The sequence below is a fragment of the Argentina silus genome (genome assembly GCF_951799395.1).
Source record: "Argentina silus genome assembly, chromosome: 11".
NCBI classification, from domain to species: Eukaryota; Metazoa; Chordata; class Actinopteri; order Argentiniformes; family Argentinidae; genus Argentina; species Argentina silus.
Window position 1 is genome coordinate 234800 of NC_139665.1, and position 19123 is coordinate 253922.

Genomic DNA, 19123 nt, shown 5'->3' on the forward strand with positions numbered 1-19123 from the left:
TGAGTCTCACCCCCAGGCTCAGCTCTGGTCGCCAGGGGACGGGCACATCGCCGGAGGTTGACCGGAGGCATCACAGAACCTCCTCACAGGTAAGGCCACAGCTAGGAATCAGGAGGTCAGCCATTCAAATAGGGCTGCTCAGAAGAGAATAGAGGAACAGAATTCATAGAATAGGACATTTATTGTCCACATAATGTGGCCATTTGCCTTTGGCTTCACAGTGGCAGTGTTTGATTGTGGTGCCTCATAACCGTCTCTCTCTGCTTTGATTCTCAAACCAAGAAGAAACCAGAGGAAGAGGCTGTGAAAGATGGACAGAAGAAGAACAAGGTAAAGGGAATGGTTCTCTCGTTCAGTTCTTCAGACTCTCTTCTTTCCATCAGACTTGGTGAACATACATTCTGAAATGCAATGACAAATTATAATTACTTTTCTTTTTGGATTTCACAGACACCCTGCAAGAACAAGGTGGTCTCCCTTGATGGTAAGGGTTCTATATTCACCTGTATGTCTTCATTTGTATTCTCTCCTCCCAGCCCATGTTATTTGCTAGCCAATAACACCACCCCCAACCCCCACCCTGAAGGGTCATGTTCTGTTGTCTGTAATCTCCACAGGCGCAGAGTCTGGGAACGCCAGCAGCACCAAGAGAACCCTCCGTGAGCGCATCTCCTCGGCCTTCTGCTGGCTTTCCTGCTGTGGGTTGAGGAAGAGGACCCACCAGCAGAGGGCGCCAATGTCCCATTGACAGTACTACTGCCATAGCACAACAGTACTAAAAAAATGTATTGCATACAAAATAAAACTTTCAAATGATTTTCATTGATATTTTAACTTGTATTGCTTATGTCTTACGTTGCCTGTGTGTCTATATTGTGTTGTCAATCTGCGGGTGGCGGACTAAGTTTCCCTGTTGGGAATCAATGAAGTAAAATAAGTCTACTATGCTTATATCCTTTCATTCTTTCAGAGAAACACAGATGCAGACACATACTAAGACAAACAATGCTCACCAACTACTCTCTGGATTCCAAGTAACACTGTGTTTATTATGTTGCTGTATCTTGTTTATTTAGTGCAATAAAAAAAACATGATTGTTGATTACATTCACAATATCAAAGTATTTTCAAACTAAAGGTTCTGAAACAGCATGAATCAAACAATAAATACAGTTCTAAATACATGTGTCCATCAGGAGAGGGTGATGTAGACGCTGGTGGAGGTAGAAATCGGAGGACAGGCTCATTGCAATGCATCGTGTTTGATCATTCCTCATTCCATGCATTACAAAGAGTCCATCCTCCGGTTTTTACCTCCACCAGCCTCCCCTGTGTGGAAGGATAATACACAGAAATGTCCAGTAAGAGTCGTCACAACATTTCCTCTGTGTTACCAATCAGGACAAAGGATGGTGAGGTACCAGGGCGTCTTCAGGTGCAACAACACCGCCTGTTGTCCTTGAGAACGTCCCCAGTGACCCCAGGCACCTCCTGCTCTCCCTTCAGTACCAGTAGGTTCTGCGGGCCCTCCTGGTCTCCACCAGGCCCATGCCCTCCATCACCTCCTCCTCCAGGGTCTTCAGGGAGGGGGTGTAGGTCTTCTCCAGGGTGTCCTCAGGACTGGTGTCCTTGGGTCCATCTGAGGAGGCAGACGACAACCAGTAAGTCAACAACCAGTCAGTCTCCCAATGGAGGGGTGGTAATTGAGAAGGAGCCGTGCGCTGGGGGGGGGACAGTCCAATCGAACCCTACAGTAAATGACCCTAAATGACCCCTAGGGACCCTTTCCTCTATCTGTATCTTTGGTCCTTGTCTCGTCTCCCCCTCCCTTAGGCTCACTCACCCTTCCACTGCTGCGGTACGATGCCGTCCTTGCGTTGGAACAGTGGTTTGGGGACGATGCGGCCGGTCCTGAGGGAGACACGTACCTTCTCCCCCTCCTCTGTAAACTTCCACTCCACCGCTGTGGGCTTCCTGTGGGGTGGGACCAGAGAGTCTGTCAGGCAGGGAGCTCCCTATTGGCTGGCTGATTTCCTCTATACTACTCAACATCAGACATAAAGATCTGATCCTGGATAGCAAAAAAAAGAATCCGGATCATTCTGATCTAAAGTTTTGAAATACTGGGCCCTGAAGATGGGAGAAGATCAAGGAGAAATGTGGTGACATCTCCACCCAGCCAATTAGAGGGCCAGATGAAGCTACTACCAGCTGTCCAATCCTGTCAGACCTAAAGAAGAGACAGTTTAAACTCTAAGGATCGTTCTGAAGTTCAGTAGGAGTCTGGACCTGACCTGCTTTTAGAATCCCAGTCAGGACCAGAGTCAATGTCAGAATCTGAGTCAAGGGTAAAACCAGATATTGGAGGACTAGGATTAGACTAAAGCTAGGGTTGAAGTCAGGATCAGAGCAGAAGTGCAGGGACACAAGTCAACCAGGGGAGGCTGGTGGAGGTAGAAATCAGAGGACAGGCCCATTGTAATGCATAGAATGGAATAAAGAATGGTATCAAACACAGGTCAAAGACACGTTTGATACCATTCCTCATTCCATGCATTACAATGAGCCTATCCTCCGATTTCTACGTCCACCAGCCTCACCTGGAGTCAACATTAACACCAGTCCGTGACTCACCTGTCACTAGGGTCCACGAGGGAGATGTCAGACAGCAGGATGGGAGCTTCACTGGCGATGTAGGTCCCCCGGTAATCTCCAGATCTGCCAATGTACCTGAAATGCTGAAACAGAAAGATACTAGATTCATCTAATGCCTGGCATACATTACACAACTTTAAACATCTTAACGCTGAAGAAGCCCTCACCCTTAATCGCAGGAATGGGGATATTTGTTGTGAACCTTGGAAGTAAGTTCACAGACTACATTTTGAAGAAACCACTTCACCCCTCTATGGTTGTGATTCGTACCGTGTTCAGGCCTTCCAGAATGACCCAGTTCCTGTGTCTGAAGACCTGGGTGACTTTGCCCTGCTTCCCCTTGTCCTTGCCTGACAGGATCTCAACCTGGTGAGAGGAGAATACAAGTTTTAAAACCTCATCGCCGCAAAACATTGCTGGCTTAACCAACGAGGGTTCAGCCTCGAAAGGAGGCCGGTTCACTCCTCCGCCATCTTGGAGACGCCTCAGAATCATTGGGATTGGCGCTCACGGCGACCCCTGACAGCAGCAGATCACTCTTTAGCATAGCATTATTCCGCTAGTTTTCACTAACCTACAGTACCAGTCAAAAGGTTGGACACACCTTGCCAAGAGTGTGCAAAGCTGTCATCAAAGCAAAAGGTGGCTACTTTGAAGAATATAAAATGTAAATCATATTCTGGTTTGTTTAACACTTTTTTGTTCACTACATAATTCCATGTGTTCCTTCATAGTTTTGATGTCTTCAATATTAATCTACAATGTAGAAAATAATAAAAGAAAGAAAAACATTGAATGAGAAGGTGTGTCCAAACATTTGACTGGTACTGTATATAAAGTGCATCTACATTCTTATCCATGATAGTGTTGGTCAAGAGCAGAATACTGCTGAGATTTAAATGGAAGCTGTCATTTGTTTTTGTGTGATGGCAACTTACCGTGTCGCCCCTGAACACAGACCAGTCCTCCTGGGCTATGGGCTCTACAAACACCTTCCTCCTCTGCTTGCCTGGTGGGTTCAGTCTCCTGGCAGCGATGGTCCACGGCCGGTTCGTGCCAAAGCGATAATCTCTCGGGAACGCCGCCTTTGCGGCCATCGATAAGAACGATGTTAACCGCATTTTCCTGGCAAAAAAAGGTATAAAAAAAGTAAATGTCTAAGAACTTTGAGGGCATCAGGTGTAATATATATATATATCCATCCTTCCATCACCCTTCCATTCCCAGCCCGGAGTCTGACGACCTCAGAGGGACAGAAACCCGGGGAGGAGGACGCCGCCGTCCCCCTGTGAGGCTCCACCGCCTCCAGTCACATTGCACGTCACTGTACATATGCATTTTGGGTCATGTCTTTTACATTTTGGAACTTTTTAGTCCCTCTTTAGTCAAGTTACTGAGGGTCGAGTAGTCGAGAAATAACTCAAATGTGCATCCGTACCGAGCGTGTTGGGATGTCTAATAAGAAATGCACTCGCACTGCAAGATCATGTGTTCGTGTTCATGTCACCGTTTAGACTTTCACCCAGATGTCTCTCAGCAACATGCATCCTCTGGTTCCTACTGCTCCGGTAGGAAGGTGGCAGGAGGCTCGCTGGCTGAACTTGACCACAGGTTGTCCATCTAAGTTAGCTAATGAGTCTAAGTTAGCTCGACACGACAGACGAACCCATAATGACTGGGAACGAACACACCTCGTCTCAGGGGAAGTTAAATCTAAGTCTTCTTTTTAAACGTGCTGCAACTTCCAGCGCGATCTGCCGATGCCAACCTCGGCGGTGTCTGCCACTTTAACGGTGCCAACATGCAGCTAGCTTCCATAGCTAGTTACACAACAGACAAGACTGGGAGTAGGCTAGTCGGGTAGCTGGCTTGATGGATAATAACACAACTGGATAGCCAACACTGACACATTCTGGGCGCAAAGAGAGGTATTCAGAAATATATACTCACTAATACAGCAGGCTAGCTGTTAGCCGCAGCAGGTCAGACAGCAGAACTCTTCCTGTTGTCAAAGTCACAGGAGGAAACTTCTTCTTCAGGACTCAATGGCGCCTCGCAAACCAACTCAAATCGTGTAGAACGCCCCCTGCTGTCCTGACAGGTCACAGCCACAGAGAGAGATAGAAGGTGTGTCAGATAGGGTTCCCCTTTATCCTCTCTTGCGGATGTAGAAAGTTGTTGCTTTGGCATTAAACATTTTGTCAGACATTTGTCATACAGAACAGACCGTTAGGCTGAGTGGGGATCCTGATCACTGGTTGACCGCTTATTTATGAGAGGAGTGGCAGGTCAAGTTCCACGTCCAGGGAGGTCAGCTACAGGAACATGGGCTGTGAACTTGTTGATGACTTTGTGAATAGTGGACAAGAACATTAAGATCTCTGGAGATGGATTTGTAGCCTTGAGTTTGTCCATGGCTTTTCCACAATTTTGGTTCTCAAATCCTCTGACAATTCTTTGCTCTTCTTTCTTTTCTCCGTGCTCAGTGTGGTACACAGACACACAACACAAAGGTGAGTCAACTTTTCTCCGTTTAAACTGGTTGCAAGTGTGATTTCTATATTGCCAGCACCTGTTACTTGCCACAGGTGAGTTTTAATACACATTAAAGGAGCATCACATGACACACAATTATTTCTTACGATTTTGAAAAGGTGCCAATAATTTTGTCCAGTCCATTTTTGGAGTTCCATGTGGAATGATATCAGATTTGGCTTTTTTTCTCTGCTTTTTTTGTTCTAAATAAATAAACATGTGAATACCAAACCATTTGTAATTGCAACAATTTTCTGGAAGAAGTGGTGTATACTCTGAAAGAAGTCCAGGGGTGCCAATATTTTTGGCCATGACTGTACATATCAGGAAAGAATGCAATCACTGCATGAATGGTTAAATACTAATTTCTTACGTATAACATGTTGTAAAATAAAACTCTATAAAGAATAGTTGGTGAGCATTGTTTGTCTTAGTATGTGTCTGCATCTGTGTTTCTCTGAAAGAATGAAAGGATATAAGCATAGTAGACTTATTTTACTTCATTGATTCCCAACAGGGAAACTTAGTCCGCCACCCGCAGATTGACAACACAATATAGACACACAGGCAACGTAAGACATAAGCAATACAAGTTAAAATATCAATGAAAATCATTTGAAAGTTTTATTTTGTATGCAATACATTTTTTTAGTACTGTTGTGCTATGGCAGTAGTACTGTCAATGGGACATTGGCGCCCTCTGCTGGTGGGTCCTCTTCCTCAACCCACAGCAGGAAAGCCAGCAGAAGGCCGAGGAGATGCGCTCACGGAGGGTTCTCTTGGTGCTGCTGGCGTTCCCAGACTCTGCGCCTGTGGAGATTACAGACAACAGAACATGACCCTTCAGGGTGGGGGTTGGGGGTGGTGTTATTGGCTAGCAAATAACATGGGCTGGGAGGAGAGAATACAAATGAAGACATACAGGTGAATATAGAACCCTTACCATCAAGGGAGACCACCTTGTTCTTGCAGGGTGTCTGTGAAATCCAAAAAGAAAAGTAATTATAATTTGTCATTGCATTTCAGAATGTATGTTCACCAAGTCTGATGGAAAGAAGAGAGTCTGAAGAACTGAACGAGAGAACCATTCCCTTTACCTTGTTCTTCTTCTGTCCATCTTTCACAGCCTCTTCCTCTGGTTTCTTCTTGGTTTGAGAATCAAAGCAGAGAGAGACGGTTATGAGGCACCACAATCAAACACTGCCACTGTGAAGCCAAAGGCAAATGGCCACATTATGTGGACAATAAATGTCCTATTCTATGAATTCTGTTCCTCTATTCTCTTCTGAGCAGCCCTATTTGAATGGCTGACCTCCTGATTCCTAGCTGTGGCCTTACCTGTGAGGAGGTTCTGTGATGCCTCCGGTCAACCTCCGGCGATGTGCCCGTCCCCTGGCGACCAGAGCTGAGCCTGGGGGTGAGACTCAGGCCTGAGCTCCCTGAGTCCCTGGAGGTGGAGAGGGAGAGTCCTCTGTTGCGGTCCCTGGAGGTGGAGAGGGAGGGTTCCCTGCTCCGGTCCCTGGAGATGGAGAGGGAGGGTTCCCTGCTCCGGTCCCTGGACTCAGAACCAGAGCCTCTGTGAGTCCGGCTGACGGAGGAGGAGGGCCGTGAGCATCTGCTGGCCGTATCCAAGGCAACAGTGTCGTCAACGGTCCCGTTGCTCCTCCTGGTCGAGCCGGAGGAGCGTCTGCTAGCCTTTACAGGACCGGCAGAGTCGTCAGCTCTCTCCTCACAGCTCTGGCGAGGGATGGCTGAACTCACCCTGGCCTTTACCAAGCCAGTGTTGTCGTCAGCCTCAGGCGTATCCAAGCCATCCTCACTGGCCAGGAGCGTCTCAGTGTCAGAGTCAGAGTCACTACCCATAGAGCCTGATGACCTTCGTGACCCTCGCCCACTTCCAAGGCTTTCTGGTCTGAAATAGCTGACCGTAGGGCAGCCCCCGGCGTGGTCAGAGATCACCCTGGCGATGGTCTCAGCCATGCAGAGAATGGCCCCCCTGCCACCGTAGCGAGCGGCCCGCAGCTGGGCCCGGTTTGCCTCTGAATGCCGAAGGGACAGTTTACCAGAAGCAGCCTCCACAATGGCTTCCACTATGGCGCCACTCCTGAAGCGACTGCTCTCCTGCTCTCCGGACTCGACCCTGATCGCCGCCGCAGCATCCAGCACGTAGCCGACCTCACTGAAGAGATCCACCCTCAGCTGGAGGGGGTCGTTGGGCTGCACCGCTGAGGGGGACTCGTGGACCCCCAGACGGCCGATCACACCCAGGATTATGTCGCTCAGGGTCTCAGAGCTCATCACCGTGGCCCTGGGGGTGTAATAGATGTCCTCCTCGATCTCGATCTCACTGGGAAGGAGAGATGTGGTCGCGCTGTGATCGCTGTCGTTGTCGTCATCATCGGTTGCGTGTGGGCTGTGTATGGGGGCGGTCCGAGAGGCTGCATCATCCTCTTCACCGTCTTCAGAGGCAGAGGCAGCAGTCGTCACCACAGACAGGGTGTCCTCCTGCCCAGGGCCTTCTGCCTCAGGTCCCGTCTCGTCGCCCTGCGTCTCCTCCTCCTCCAGGCAGGGTTTGAGCTCCAGGGTCTGGGTAGGTGCTGCCCTGGTTGCCTGGGCTGAGGAGGACGTTGCTGAAGAGGAGGAGCAGCCCTGCACGGTCCCTGGCTCCACATCACTTGGGACGTTGGCCTTGGCCCCAGAATCCAATCCTGGCAATTGGAAAACAGTTACATTGTAATTACATTTTTATGTTTTTTTTCTTTCACAAGAGGATTAGGGAGTGTTCCTTGTTCAAGTTGTGAATTACAGCTCAACTTCATATACCATGCAATTACCTAATTATTACTGTATAACATTTTACTATTACTTGAGTAATTACTTTACTTATTGCAATAGTGTGTGATCCAGAGCACCATATGAATTATTACCCATGATGCTGTGCGATATGTAAACCATCTTAGACGTACCTTTGTTGATGATCTCCCTGGCTTTGTCAGGGTTGTCACAGGACTCTCGGAGCACGTCTCCCACCTTGGTGGTCAGGACCTCACAGATGGCCTCTAGCGCCCCCCTCTGGTCCTGGTCGGCGGAGGACGGCACGCCCAGGGAGCTGTCCCTTCCCAGAGTACCCTGCAGCGGGGGTGGAGTCACCTCACTAGACCCGGTGGAGTCGCTTTCCCAAGATTCTTCACTGGAGGAGCTGGACTCCCGGTCCTGCCTCCACATCCAGCTGTAATGGTCAGGGAGCCTAATCTCCTGACCTGCAGGGGTGTTGGGCATGTCCAGAAAGTCTTCTATCAGGTTCTTGATGGCCCGCTGTATGAAATGATACAGCAGGTCAGTGAAGAACTCCTTGTGCAGTGTCCGGTTGGCAGCCATGTTCTTGAGGATGGGCTGGGACTTGCTCTGTCTGGCTGTGGACACCGTGCCCATTCTGGTGTCAAGAAGCAGCTGATAGACCCTACAGATCAGCTCCTTGGAAAAGTTATGGATACGCCCCCGGAAAATCCGGTTAGACAGTCTGTGGGAGGCTAAGACCTTTCCAAAGGGGGTCGATGTCTCGGAGGATTCAGAGAAGTCATCTTCGCTTTCTTCATGTGAATATTCTTGGTCTGTGTCCGAGCACACCATCTTGACTACAGCATGGAACATGTTGCTGGCATTCAGGTCCAGCTGACGCCCCCTGGCATCACTGGTCCCACTATGGCTGCTCCTACCGCTGCCGAGCCCAGACCCGGCTGACCTGGGAGAGATGGGAGGCTGGGTCTCTTCCTGCTCCTCCCTAGCAGGGCTTCTGGCCTGCCCCACCTGGGCAAAGACAGGGAGGGAGCCCTCGCTGAGGGCTTTGCGGGCATCCCTTCCCTGGGCCTCCGTCACCAGCTTAGCCTGGCTCCTGTTGGACCTGAGCGGGGACCTGTGGGACTGAAGCCTTCTCATGCCCTTTAGCTCGCAGGCTACATCCCTCAGCAAGCTCTGGCTGAGGCACTCCACCAGCAGGGGAAAGTCCTCGCGGATTAACATCTTGGCCGCACCCTGCTCTCCGATCACCTCCTGGGCTGTGTCACAACTCTCCAGGACCTTGTGAACGATGTTGCACGCCATGGTTGTTTTGTTGACCAGGGACTCTTTAGACACACTGGTCATGTCCTGGGGGCCTCCCTCCGTCTGGTCCGTGTCGTGGAGCAGGCAGCTGACCGCCCCGACAAGCTCCAGCCTCTCTTCCCTGGAGAGGACGCTGCTGGAGTTGAACAGAGCATGCCTAGTGGCGACATCACAGACGGTCTGTCCGAACGCGGACAGGGTCGGTGACGTGGAGCAGTGGGACCGCCTCTCAGAGGCCGTCGTGGAACCTGACGTAGCTGAGCTGCTGTAGTCGTAACACTGGAAGGGCAAAGTGATGTCATCCAGGGAGTTGAGCTGGGATTCAAAGGAGTCACACATGCGGAAGGCCGAGGCGATGTGGAACATCATCCACCGGTCCTCAGGTAGCGTCCGCAGGCCACTGCTCTCGGAGCTCCAGCTGGAGGTTCCGTCATCCACCCTGTCCCCAGGAAACGGCGCGGAGCTCGGAGGAGCATCAGTGGCCTCCTCCATACTCTCCAGGAAGAGGCCTGCCGTCTTCTCTGTTGAGACGGTCGTAGTGGCAGCAATGTGTCCCAGGTCCTCGCCCCCCACGACCTCCTGACAGCGGTTGGCCCCCACCTCGGATGTTTCGGACCCACGTGATGGCGAGCGGGTCCCACTCCCGCTGCGACTGTCCAACCTGACGTGCTGGACCTTCTCCTGAGCGCCTTGACAGGCGTTCCAGAACATCTCCGTGGAGATGTCGGAGATCCTTTGCTGGAGATGACACTCTGGGTGGACGAGGTCCTCCAACCTCACCATCACATCGGCTATGACGGAGGAGGAGGAGATGTTCGGAGGAGAGGACGGTCTCGCCTCGCTGTTCTGCAGAAACACTGTGGCCTTCCGGAGGATCGTGGCCACGGTCACGGACGCCTGGTTGTTCAGCTCCTCCTCCGTGGGGGTCTCAGAGGGTGGCGTTGGGGGGTTCCCTCCCAGGAGCCTGCACCCGGGCTCTGGGTTCAGTCTCCGCAGCGGAGAGATGATCCTGAGTACTTGTGGAACTTGGTTTCCTGAGCCCTGGGAGGAACGTGCTGACCCGAACACCATCTCCCTCAGAATCATGACAGAGTCATCTGAGTCGTCACGAGAGACAGCAGAGAGCGGTCGGCCATCTTGGTCTTTGTTGCGCTCCTGTACGTAGGCCTTGTACAGGGCCATGGCAGGAAGGACGACCTCGTTGGACACAATCACCACCCACTCGATGACCTCCACTGCCCTCAAGCTCAGGTCGACCAGGGTCACATTCTTAAACAGAAAGACAGGTTGAAGTGACATTTCTTATTGGTTTTGGTGTAGAAAGACTATTTTGATGATAATAAATTGTATTGCGTAATTTACCCTCTTTTTAAGGAGCTTCTCGATCAGTCTCCGCTGACTGGAAAATAAACAAAAAAGAGAATTCCGTGGTAAACATTATTGACAATTAAAACTGCTGTGGAGGAGGGTTACATTTTTTTCTCTCTATCAGACATAAGAAGGTTCACAGTAGGACTCACGAGTGAGACATCAGAAGCTCTGCCACAGGGAACGCCTCCTCTACGGATGAGGGACTAGGCGTGGCTGCCAGAGAGGTGGTGAGGGGGCGAACTGCGGATGGAGATGAGTACGCATCATCCTCCCCCTCGTGTGTCAGTTGGTGACCTGGTAGCTCTGAAACAGAACACACACATCAGATATCACACTTAACAAGCGTGTTTCCATGGCAGCTATTCTATAACTACAGAACATGTGTATATCAGGCTTTTCATACAGAGAGAATAACTGTCTAATGTGTTGTCGACACACCCACCTGCAGTCTCCTCTGCCCTCAGATGGAGGTCGTCTACGGTCACATTCTGAGAAAGAGAAGCAGGTATTAGTGACATTCCTTGTTGGTTTTTGAAGTAAAAACTAAACGTTTTGCTACAATAATATTTTTTTCATGATAATTATCATAATTCTATTGTGTCATTTACCATCTTTTTTGAGAGCCTCTTGATGAGTCTCTGATTGCTGGAAAATAAATGAAACAGAGGCAGTTAAACAAACATTATTGACAGTTAAAACTGCTGTGTAGAGGGATCGCTATTTCTTTCTCCATCGGACATCAGAAGGTTCCCAGCAGGACTCACCAGAGAGACATCTGAGGCTCAGCAGGGAACACCTCCTCTATGGATGGGGGACGGGCCGTGGCTGACGGAGAGGAGTCACAGCTCACCTCCTGACCTGGTCGCTCTGAAACAGGACACACACATCAGAACACACACGTGTTACCATACCAACTCTTCTATTTATATTACTACAAAGACATACATGTCCGGCTTTTCATATCGAAATAATAACTGACTAATGTGTCGCCGACACCCACCTGTGGTCTCCTCTGGGCCGGGTGACACTGACACCCACCTTCTGATTGGTGGAATAATACCTACAGGAAGAAGAGTCATGCTGTGATTGGTGGATCCTTCCAGGGATAGACACACTGAGAACCGTGTTAACAGTCTTAGTACTGAGTAGTTCTGATGAGTACTTACTGTAACTGGTCTGAGAACATGGACGGGCCACACCAATGACCTGCGATGGAGAGTAACTTGTATTTAACACTGTACACACACACACCATGACAGAGTTTAACAGTACACACACATACACACACACACACACCATGACAGAGTTTAACAGTACACACACACACACACCATGACAGAGTTTAACAGTACACACACACACACACACACACCATCATAGTGTTTAACAGTACACAAACACACACACACATACACACACACCATAACATAGTTTAACACAGTACACACAGTACACACAGTACACACAGTACACACACACACACACACACCATGACACTTACTGTCCTCTCTGGTCCTGCCAGGTCTGAGCCAGCTGCAGTGATCCACTGCCCTTCAGATTTAGCAGCCCTGGTTGCCTTAGTCTCCCCCCCTTCCTTCCCCTCCTGAGCTGCCTTGGCCTCCTTGGTATCCCTGGCCTTCCTAATCTCCCTGTCCTGGCGGCTGAGTTTGCGGCCACATGGAGGCTGTGGCACCAGGCCCTAGGTACAAAGAATTGTGTTTTTAAAATGAATAAATGTATTTACATATGAGGATAGTGCATAGCTATGAGCTAATGTATGTTGAAACCAACCAACCAGGCTGCTCTAGGACCCTACTTACCCTGGAGGGGTCACCTCCTGTTGGGGAGAGCTTCCTCTCAGAGCCCCCCAGGGCTGGAAGTGCCCATCCAGGGCTTGGGGACCTGACCTGCTGTGGGTCCAGGTCACGGAGGCTCCTGGCCTGATTTAGAATGAAAATACTCTAAAATACCCAATAGGCCAGAAAGAGCACATTATCCCAGAACAAAGTATCATTTAAGTACTCCAAGTTATGGTTGGGAGACTTACTTTGAGCTTGGGTCTCCTCAGTTTTTCAACTTTATCATCCATCTTGATAAGAACTTGGTTGTGAAAGCTGTAAAGAATATTGTCAATCAATATCACCTCAACTTTTAAACCCAGAATGAGGGGTAAAGCTGCCTCAATAAAATGGGTGTAAATGTGGATTTATTGGACTCACGCAAAAGCACGTCCTCGTCAGACCAGAGACCACGTCCTTCTGACTCTGAGATCATCAACTTGGCTCTTCCTCTTTGCCACTCCACTATGACGTCATCCTGGCACCATGACGTCATGTCCCCGTCCCCTCCGGTCTGGTTCAGTCGGAGGCTCCACTCCTTCACACCCACACCTGCTTTACCTCATTAAATAGCTGCTTTTCAGAGGCAAACATCTCTTCTAGCCGGTTTACAAGAAACCTGGACGCAATTTGAGTTGCCTGAAATAAAGTTGCACTTTGATTGCTCAGTGTCGCCCCGAAAAGTTGCTTTGAATCCATTCAGTCAGTTGCAGCTCATCGAACCAGAACCAGTCAAACCAACATCATGGAGCAGTTTGACTGACACGTTGATTTCTCATCAATTACCAAGTACAGTTATTAGTTGATGTTCATTCCAGCAAGACATTAATGAGATGTGTGCTCTAGTGGTTGTTAGCCCCATAGCTAGCGGACATGCCGAACCTGGTCAAAGCAGAACCAGCACCGAGGCTAACGATAGCCACATGCTAACTACAGCTGGCTAGCGAGCTAATGACCAAACATCTTCACATCGTCCCCTTCCAAAGTAACATGATCAGTCCGACAGAGAACGGTGACCCTGGTATCGGTGCAGAGCGGCCAGGGGCCGCAGCAGAACGGGCCTGAAGGCTGAAGGCTTTGCTGGAAGAACCGTTTCAGGCGTTGGGAGTTTGGAGACGTTAACGGTGAACCGGAGAGCCGGTCTGAGAAACTAACAACTTCAATGTTGTTTGAGCCAAACCAAGCTAAGCCAGACACCTCAGTTTGGAATGGAGATAACCGTGTTCATGGCCTGAGCCGTTCAATCTGGCCCGCGGTGAAATTTAGTTGTAGTTGTGTGTGTGTGTGTGTGTGTTCCAGGAGAGCTAAAGGATGTGGAGACCTTTGGTCCAGCCAAGCACTGTAGATTAGACTGATGAAATTTGCATTCATGAATAAACATATTGTCCAGCAGTCACTCAAAATGTGGGATAAGTAGTTCCCTATAAAAACATGAAACTTGAAGAAACTACAAACTTTACCCAGGCAAGTGGGCTACTTCATCTTTTCTAATTAACATCTTTATTGGTTTAAACCAAATGGACTGGCGGCTACAGTCTAGAACTAGGCAGAAAGATTTTAACTCCAGTGTGGATAGCAGGACACATTTGTTGAAAGAAAGTGAGATAGCCTTATTATGGTAGCAGATAAAGTTAAAGATGGTTAGATGGATGGATTAATTAATTGATTATATGAGATATATAGATAGCTGAGAGGTTAGATAGATAGATAGATAGATAGATAGATAGATAGATTTATGTTTTTAAAGAGTTCTGAAAGTTCCAGTAACAAGCTCACAGAATGTTGTCCTGAACCAGCATTCCACCATTTCAACAGATTGGAGTTGTTGAGTTATAAAAAGCTGAAGAAGTTTAATAGGTATCAAAACGACAAGTCTGAAGCAAGCCCACTAATAATACGTATGAGCAAGACAAATAATAACAAGACCACTAATAATGAACAAACCCATCAACAGTTGGTTTAGCAGCCAAAATCATAAGACAATGCAATGCAAACATTTTATTTTTCCGTTCCAGTTCAGAAGGCGTAAGGACACATCACTTGAGGTCAGACAGACAAGATGCAAGTTTCTGGTCTTTATTGAGGTTTGATTACAGAGCGGGGCTCCAGTCCTACTGCAAAGGTGTTTCAACAAGTTGCTGATATTCCAAATATTCCTGACGAGAGATGTTTATGCATTGAACTGTGTATTTTCCATTCATTCCAAAACTCTGATTTGCGTAAAAGATTAAGCACCAGGAAGCTGCAGAGCAATTTTACAAAATGGTGGTACAAACAGGAAGTCAGAAGAGCAATCATCCACAGTGTTAAAATGTTCTGTTCTCACAGGTGTAATGGTATGACTTTAGCTAAGAGGACGCCATTTTGTCTGACCAGCTCTTTACAATTGTTCCACCAACTACAGGACAGGCTGGTGAGACGGCAGTCAGTGAGATCCAATCAGGAGGCCTCAAGGCTAACATTAGGTGCTAGCCCAATTGTAACTTGCCATGAGCCCTTGACCCTGAGGTCATCGTCCCAATAGTCCCCCTACAGAAAGGTGTTGCAGTGGTTCTGTTCTCTTGTACTGTGTTACCTTTAAATCTGTCTTATTGGAAATACACTTTTATAACATTAAAAAACAGGATCTGTGGACAGGGACGCACAGACAGGGTCTCTGGGGGGCGGGGAGGGGAGTGGCGGGAGTTCTCTGGTGTATGCCGGAGAGGGTCTCTGGGGGGAGGGGCGGGGCGGGGCAGGAAGCCTCTGGCATACGCCGGGGGCGGGGTCTAGGTGTCATTAACGACACGTCATTTGGTCACATCCCATGTAGCATGCAACATCTCAGCGCTAAGCAACCGCTGCTATAGCGATAGCATTTCGCTTGCAACAACTATCTACTGATCAAGGCAAAGCATAACGAAGCAAAACATCTTTAAAAACAAAACAAACCAACCAACTCAAAACTCTAAATGTATTCAAACAGGATAAACAGGACTTTTTTTGTCAAATGGAATTGAATTATGAATTTGATGTTTACTCTTAAATTTGTTTTTTTATGTTTTCTTCTGTTCCAATCATTTCAGTTAAGAAAGCGAAGGCTGTTCCCTCTGAACCGGAACACACGGGACACCTAGCAGCCAGACTTTGTAATTGCACTTAAACAAATTATACACCACAACCCCCATTTCCACCTGAGCCCAAGGTGCTCATCACTATTGTTTGACTTCAACTCAACAAAATTTGTATCCAGAGATATACAATAATATCCCAAACTGGCAAGTGAGGGGTTTTTGTCTTTCAATATACATATTCAGTTCTTAAAACTCTACAGTTACTAAAACAGCAGAAACCTAGCATCCTGTCGCTAACTCTTTTGACGCTCAAACTTCGAGGGAGAAGATCCGAGGTCCTCGGTCGTCCTCGGGGCTTCTGTGTTAAGCGCTGTCCATCGCCGGCTGGAAGGAGAGCAGAGAGAAAACATCATTTTGTTACATTTTGGAAGACATTTCCCTCCTAATTGCACCCTTGTATTTTTCTTTAAGTACATAGAATACATTAAACATCACAGGACAGACCCCCCCGTATCATAATGTGTTAGGGTTAGGGTTAGATGACCTAACCCTAACCCTAACCCTCCCGTATCATAATGTGTTAGGGTTAGGGTTAGAATCTAACCCTAACCCTAACCCCCGTATCATAATGTGTTAGGGTTAGGGTTAGAATCTAACCCTAACCCCCGTATCATAATGTGTTAGGGTTAGGGTTAGATGACCTAACCCTAACCCTAACCCCCCCGTATCATAATGTGTTAGGGTTAGGGTTAGATGACCTAACCCTAACCCCCGTATCATAATGTGTTTTGGATCTAGAGTTGAGAGTATTTCTCACGATACTTGCTGTAGGAGTTCTCTAAAAACTCCTGTTTTAACAATGTCCATGAGAAGGCCTTGGTCACATATTAGCCAATCAGAACAGCCTTCCTCACCTTCTCTGCTGTTAATTGACCCTCGGTGGGCGGGTCTTCCTGGCCGCCGGGCTTTGATTGGCCCAGAGGGGACGGCGTGGTGGGCTTTGACTCCGCCTTGTCGTTCAGCTTCACCTCTGTGTTAGCCTTCTGATTGGCCGCCTTCATGTCGCCCTCCCCCTCCGTGTCCTTAGGCCGCTTAGGAGAGGTCTACACAGAGAGAGAGAGAGAGAGAGCGGCCCTTACAGCCCTGTGTGACATCCACGTCCATAAGACTCGTATGATACAGAGTTGATGTTTCCTGCTACACGTCCCTGTGCAACACTGCCGTTATTCAAATGTTTTGTTTCCAAACGCTGTTAGCAACCGACGCCATGCCCTAGTAACCGTTATACATCAAACAACACTCACCTCCACCGAATCCCCAGCTTTCCGTTTGGCTCCTCCCCTCTCGTTCTTCTCGTCGATAACCAGGGCGCCCTCATCCTCATCACTGCTGCCCTCCGCCTCCCTCTCCCCTCCTGCCTCCCCCTTCCTCTCCCCTCCTGCCTCCCCCTTCCTTCCCCCACCTGCCTCCCCCTCCCTCTCCCCTCCTGCCTCCCCCTTCCTCTCCCCTCCTGCCTCTCCTGCCCCCTCTGATGGAGTCTCCTTCTTCGCTGGCTAGATGAAAGCAGACAGGATGGAAGTCATTTTAAAACCGTCTCACAGTCGTCCTGTAACATCCTCCTTACAGTCACATGGTTCAACACTCACACATGCAAATAAAGAAAGCCATTAACACAGGCAGGAAAAAAAGCAGGATGTTAAGAGTACGTAAAATCGACCTTGGCATACTGTGTGCGCACGCACGCACCTCATATCCGGCGTGTGTCACTGTGGGGTTGTTCTCGATCTCCCAGAGGCCCTCACTGAAGCCTTTCCTCTTGGTGGGCTTGCCGAACTTCTCCTTGCTCTCCTCGTAGGGGGACAAGTCCTTGGGCCCCAGAAACGCCCTGAGACGAAGGTCACACAGTTCAAATGTCACATAGGCCTGATACTGTATGTACACACTGCCTACAGAGCTGCCCTGTTTCTCATCTACTTTTCTCAGGAACTACCAAAAGGGTTCCTACACATTTTCCATCTCAAAATTCCAGCCCTCAGACGGCTCAGTTGATTTGTAGGTTGTGTTTCGGTACATCTGTCAGAGACGGGCGTGTGTAGAAAATAGGCTCACGCTACAAAATGCCCCAACATAGATCTGTGTAAATGATCTGGCTTTTTGAGAATATTGAATACAATTCTGAACTACAGAATGGTACAAATATAGCACAGGTCTGGAATCACAGATGTCTTTACCAGGTCTGGAAATGGTCAAGATTTGATTCCATCCTTTTCCAGACGTTCCTGATCTGCGTAGAAATCCTGAACCACGTCACAGACGGACAGTAACAGTTCTACTCACGTCTCATGAGTCCCAAAGAAGAAGACTTGGTACTTGTTGGAGGGGGACTTGACGGCTCCTTCAGGGAACTCATCAATCTGTGGAGGGCAAAGACAAAAGAAGAAAGTCATTGTTATAAAACACAATTTAATTTCAAATGAACAATTGGGAGGGAAAAACTATATATATTTAGTGAATCGCTACAATCGTCTAAAACTGTTCCTGCCCAACCTTTTGTTTGGCTAGAAGGGTGAATCCACTGATAGCTTCTGAATTGAGTGATTATTAATGATTAGCTTTGTGAGAACACCTTCTTGGTGTCAGCAGGCAGCATTCCTGTCCTGTGTTTGTATACGTTAAGTGTTGGGCCGCTCTCTGGAACACAGGGAAGTGTTGGGCCACTCTCTGGAACACAGGGAACATTAACATTGCATTCATATGTCAGCACATTAAACCTGTGCGTGCTTGTTTTTAATCTACACCACCGGTCTGCTTTTGATGATGCACTGCACGTGTGTTGAGTATGCTTTGCCCTTAACGCTCCCACTTTAGGCCAACTGGCTGCCATCTAGAGTTTGATCTAAATAGACCTTCTCTTTCCCCAAGGCACATATTCACCGTGGTCATACATTTAATTCCATCTTTTTAGACCACTTAGTTTCTACAGCAACAAGGTCTGATTCAGGACCCAATGGGCTCAATCCGGTCTTCAGTGGACATAAAACAGACCTCTGTATTTGCCAGTATAGGCTTGTTTTTTGCTGTTTGCTGTTTGTGTGTGTGTGTGTGTGTGTGTGTGTGTGTGTGTGTGTTAGTTTGTGTGTGTGTGTGTGTGTGTGTGTGTGTGTGTGTGTGTGTTAGTGTGTGGTAGGCAATGTTAGTGCCTCCCACACTGTTGACCTATCGGCGCAGGGCAATGTTATTATCAGCCTAACTGGACGTGTGTGTGTGTGTGTGTGTGAGAGAGTGTGTGTGAGAGTGTGTGTGTGTGTGTGTGTACAGGCACTTTTCTGAGTGGTTCAGAGTTAATGAGTTCAGGACTTACAGTATGTGCATCAGTGACCTGCTACCCACTGTAGTAAGTCAATCAGTAACCTTCTATTATTAAGTTAGATATAGAATATGAAGTTATATTAAGTGAGTATCCTCTTCTCTGTGCTCATTCAACATGTGTGAATAACTACATTTGAACATTCTAAGCCTGAGCAAACGTGCCTGATCAAAGATAACTATTCAGCCTGTGTGTGTGTGTGT

The 19123-nt window shown here is 48.3% G+C and overlaps 2 protein-coding genes across 2 annotated transcripts in view; both read right to left on the reverse strand.

The window, feature by feature from the left end:
- Window positions 1–1024: 1024 nt before the first annotated feature.
- mrpl24 (mitochondrial ribosomal protein L24) lies at window positions 1025–4689 on the reverse strand. The gene is made up of 6 exons (XM_083680431.1): window positions 4606–4689; window positions 3594–3780; window positions 2926–3021; window positions 2635–2738; window positions 1844–1974; window positions 1025–1639 (listed from the first exon to the last, which is right to left on the reverse strand). The coding sequence occupies exons 2-6, from the start codon at window positions 3774–3776 to the stop codon at window positions 1503–1505; spliced, it is 651 nt and encodes a 216-aa protein (XP_083536557.1). The 5' UTR covers window positions 3777–3780; window positions 4606–4689; the 3' UTR covers window positions 1025–1502.
- Window positions 4690–14560: 9871 nt separating this feature from the next.
- Window positions 14561–19123, reverse strand: part of LOC310811872 (hepatoma-derived growth factor-like) — a 9293-nt gene continuing 4730 nt past the window's right edge. Inside the window, exons 2-6 of the mRNA XM_083680212.1 lie at window positions 17891–17967; window positions 17300–17438; window positions 16858–17106; window positions 16468–16656; window positions 14561–15937 (exon numbers count right to left, since the gene is read on the reverse strand). Of these exons, the coding sequence (XP_083536338.1) occupies window positions 15917–15937; window positions 16468–16656; window positions 16858–17106; window positions 17300–17438; window positions 17891–17967 (675 nt within the window). The 3' untranslated portion in view covers window positions 14561–15916. The remainder of the gene's footprint in view (window positions 15938–16467; window positions 16657–16857; window positions 17107–17299; window positions 17439–17890; window positions 17968–19123) is intronic.

Coding starts and splice junctions, on each gene's coding strand:
- mrpl24 (XM_083680431.1), bottom strand. CDS start 3,776: ATGCGGTTAACATCGTTCTTATCGATGGCCGCAAAGGCGGCGTTCCCG. Junction 2,739..2,925: donor TTCTGGAAGGCCTGAACACG/GTACGAATCACA, acceptor TTTCTGTTTCAG/CATTTCAGGTACATTGGCAG. Junction 1,640..1,843: donor CGTACCGCAGCAGTGGAAGG/GTGAGTGAGCCT, acceptor CTGCCTCCTCAG/ATGGACCCAAGGACACCAGT.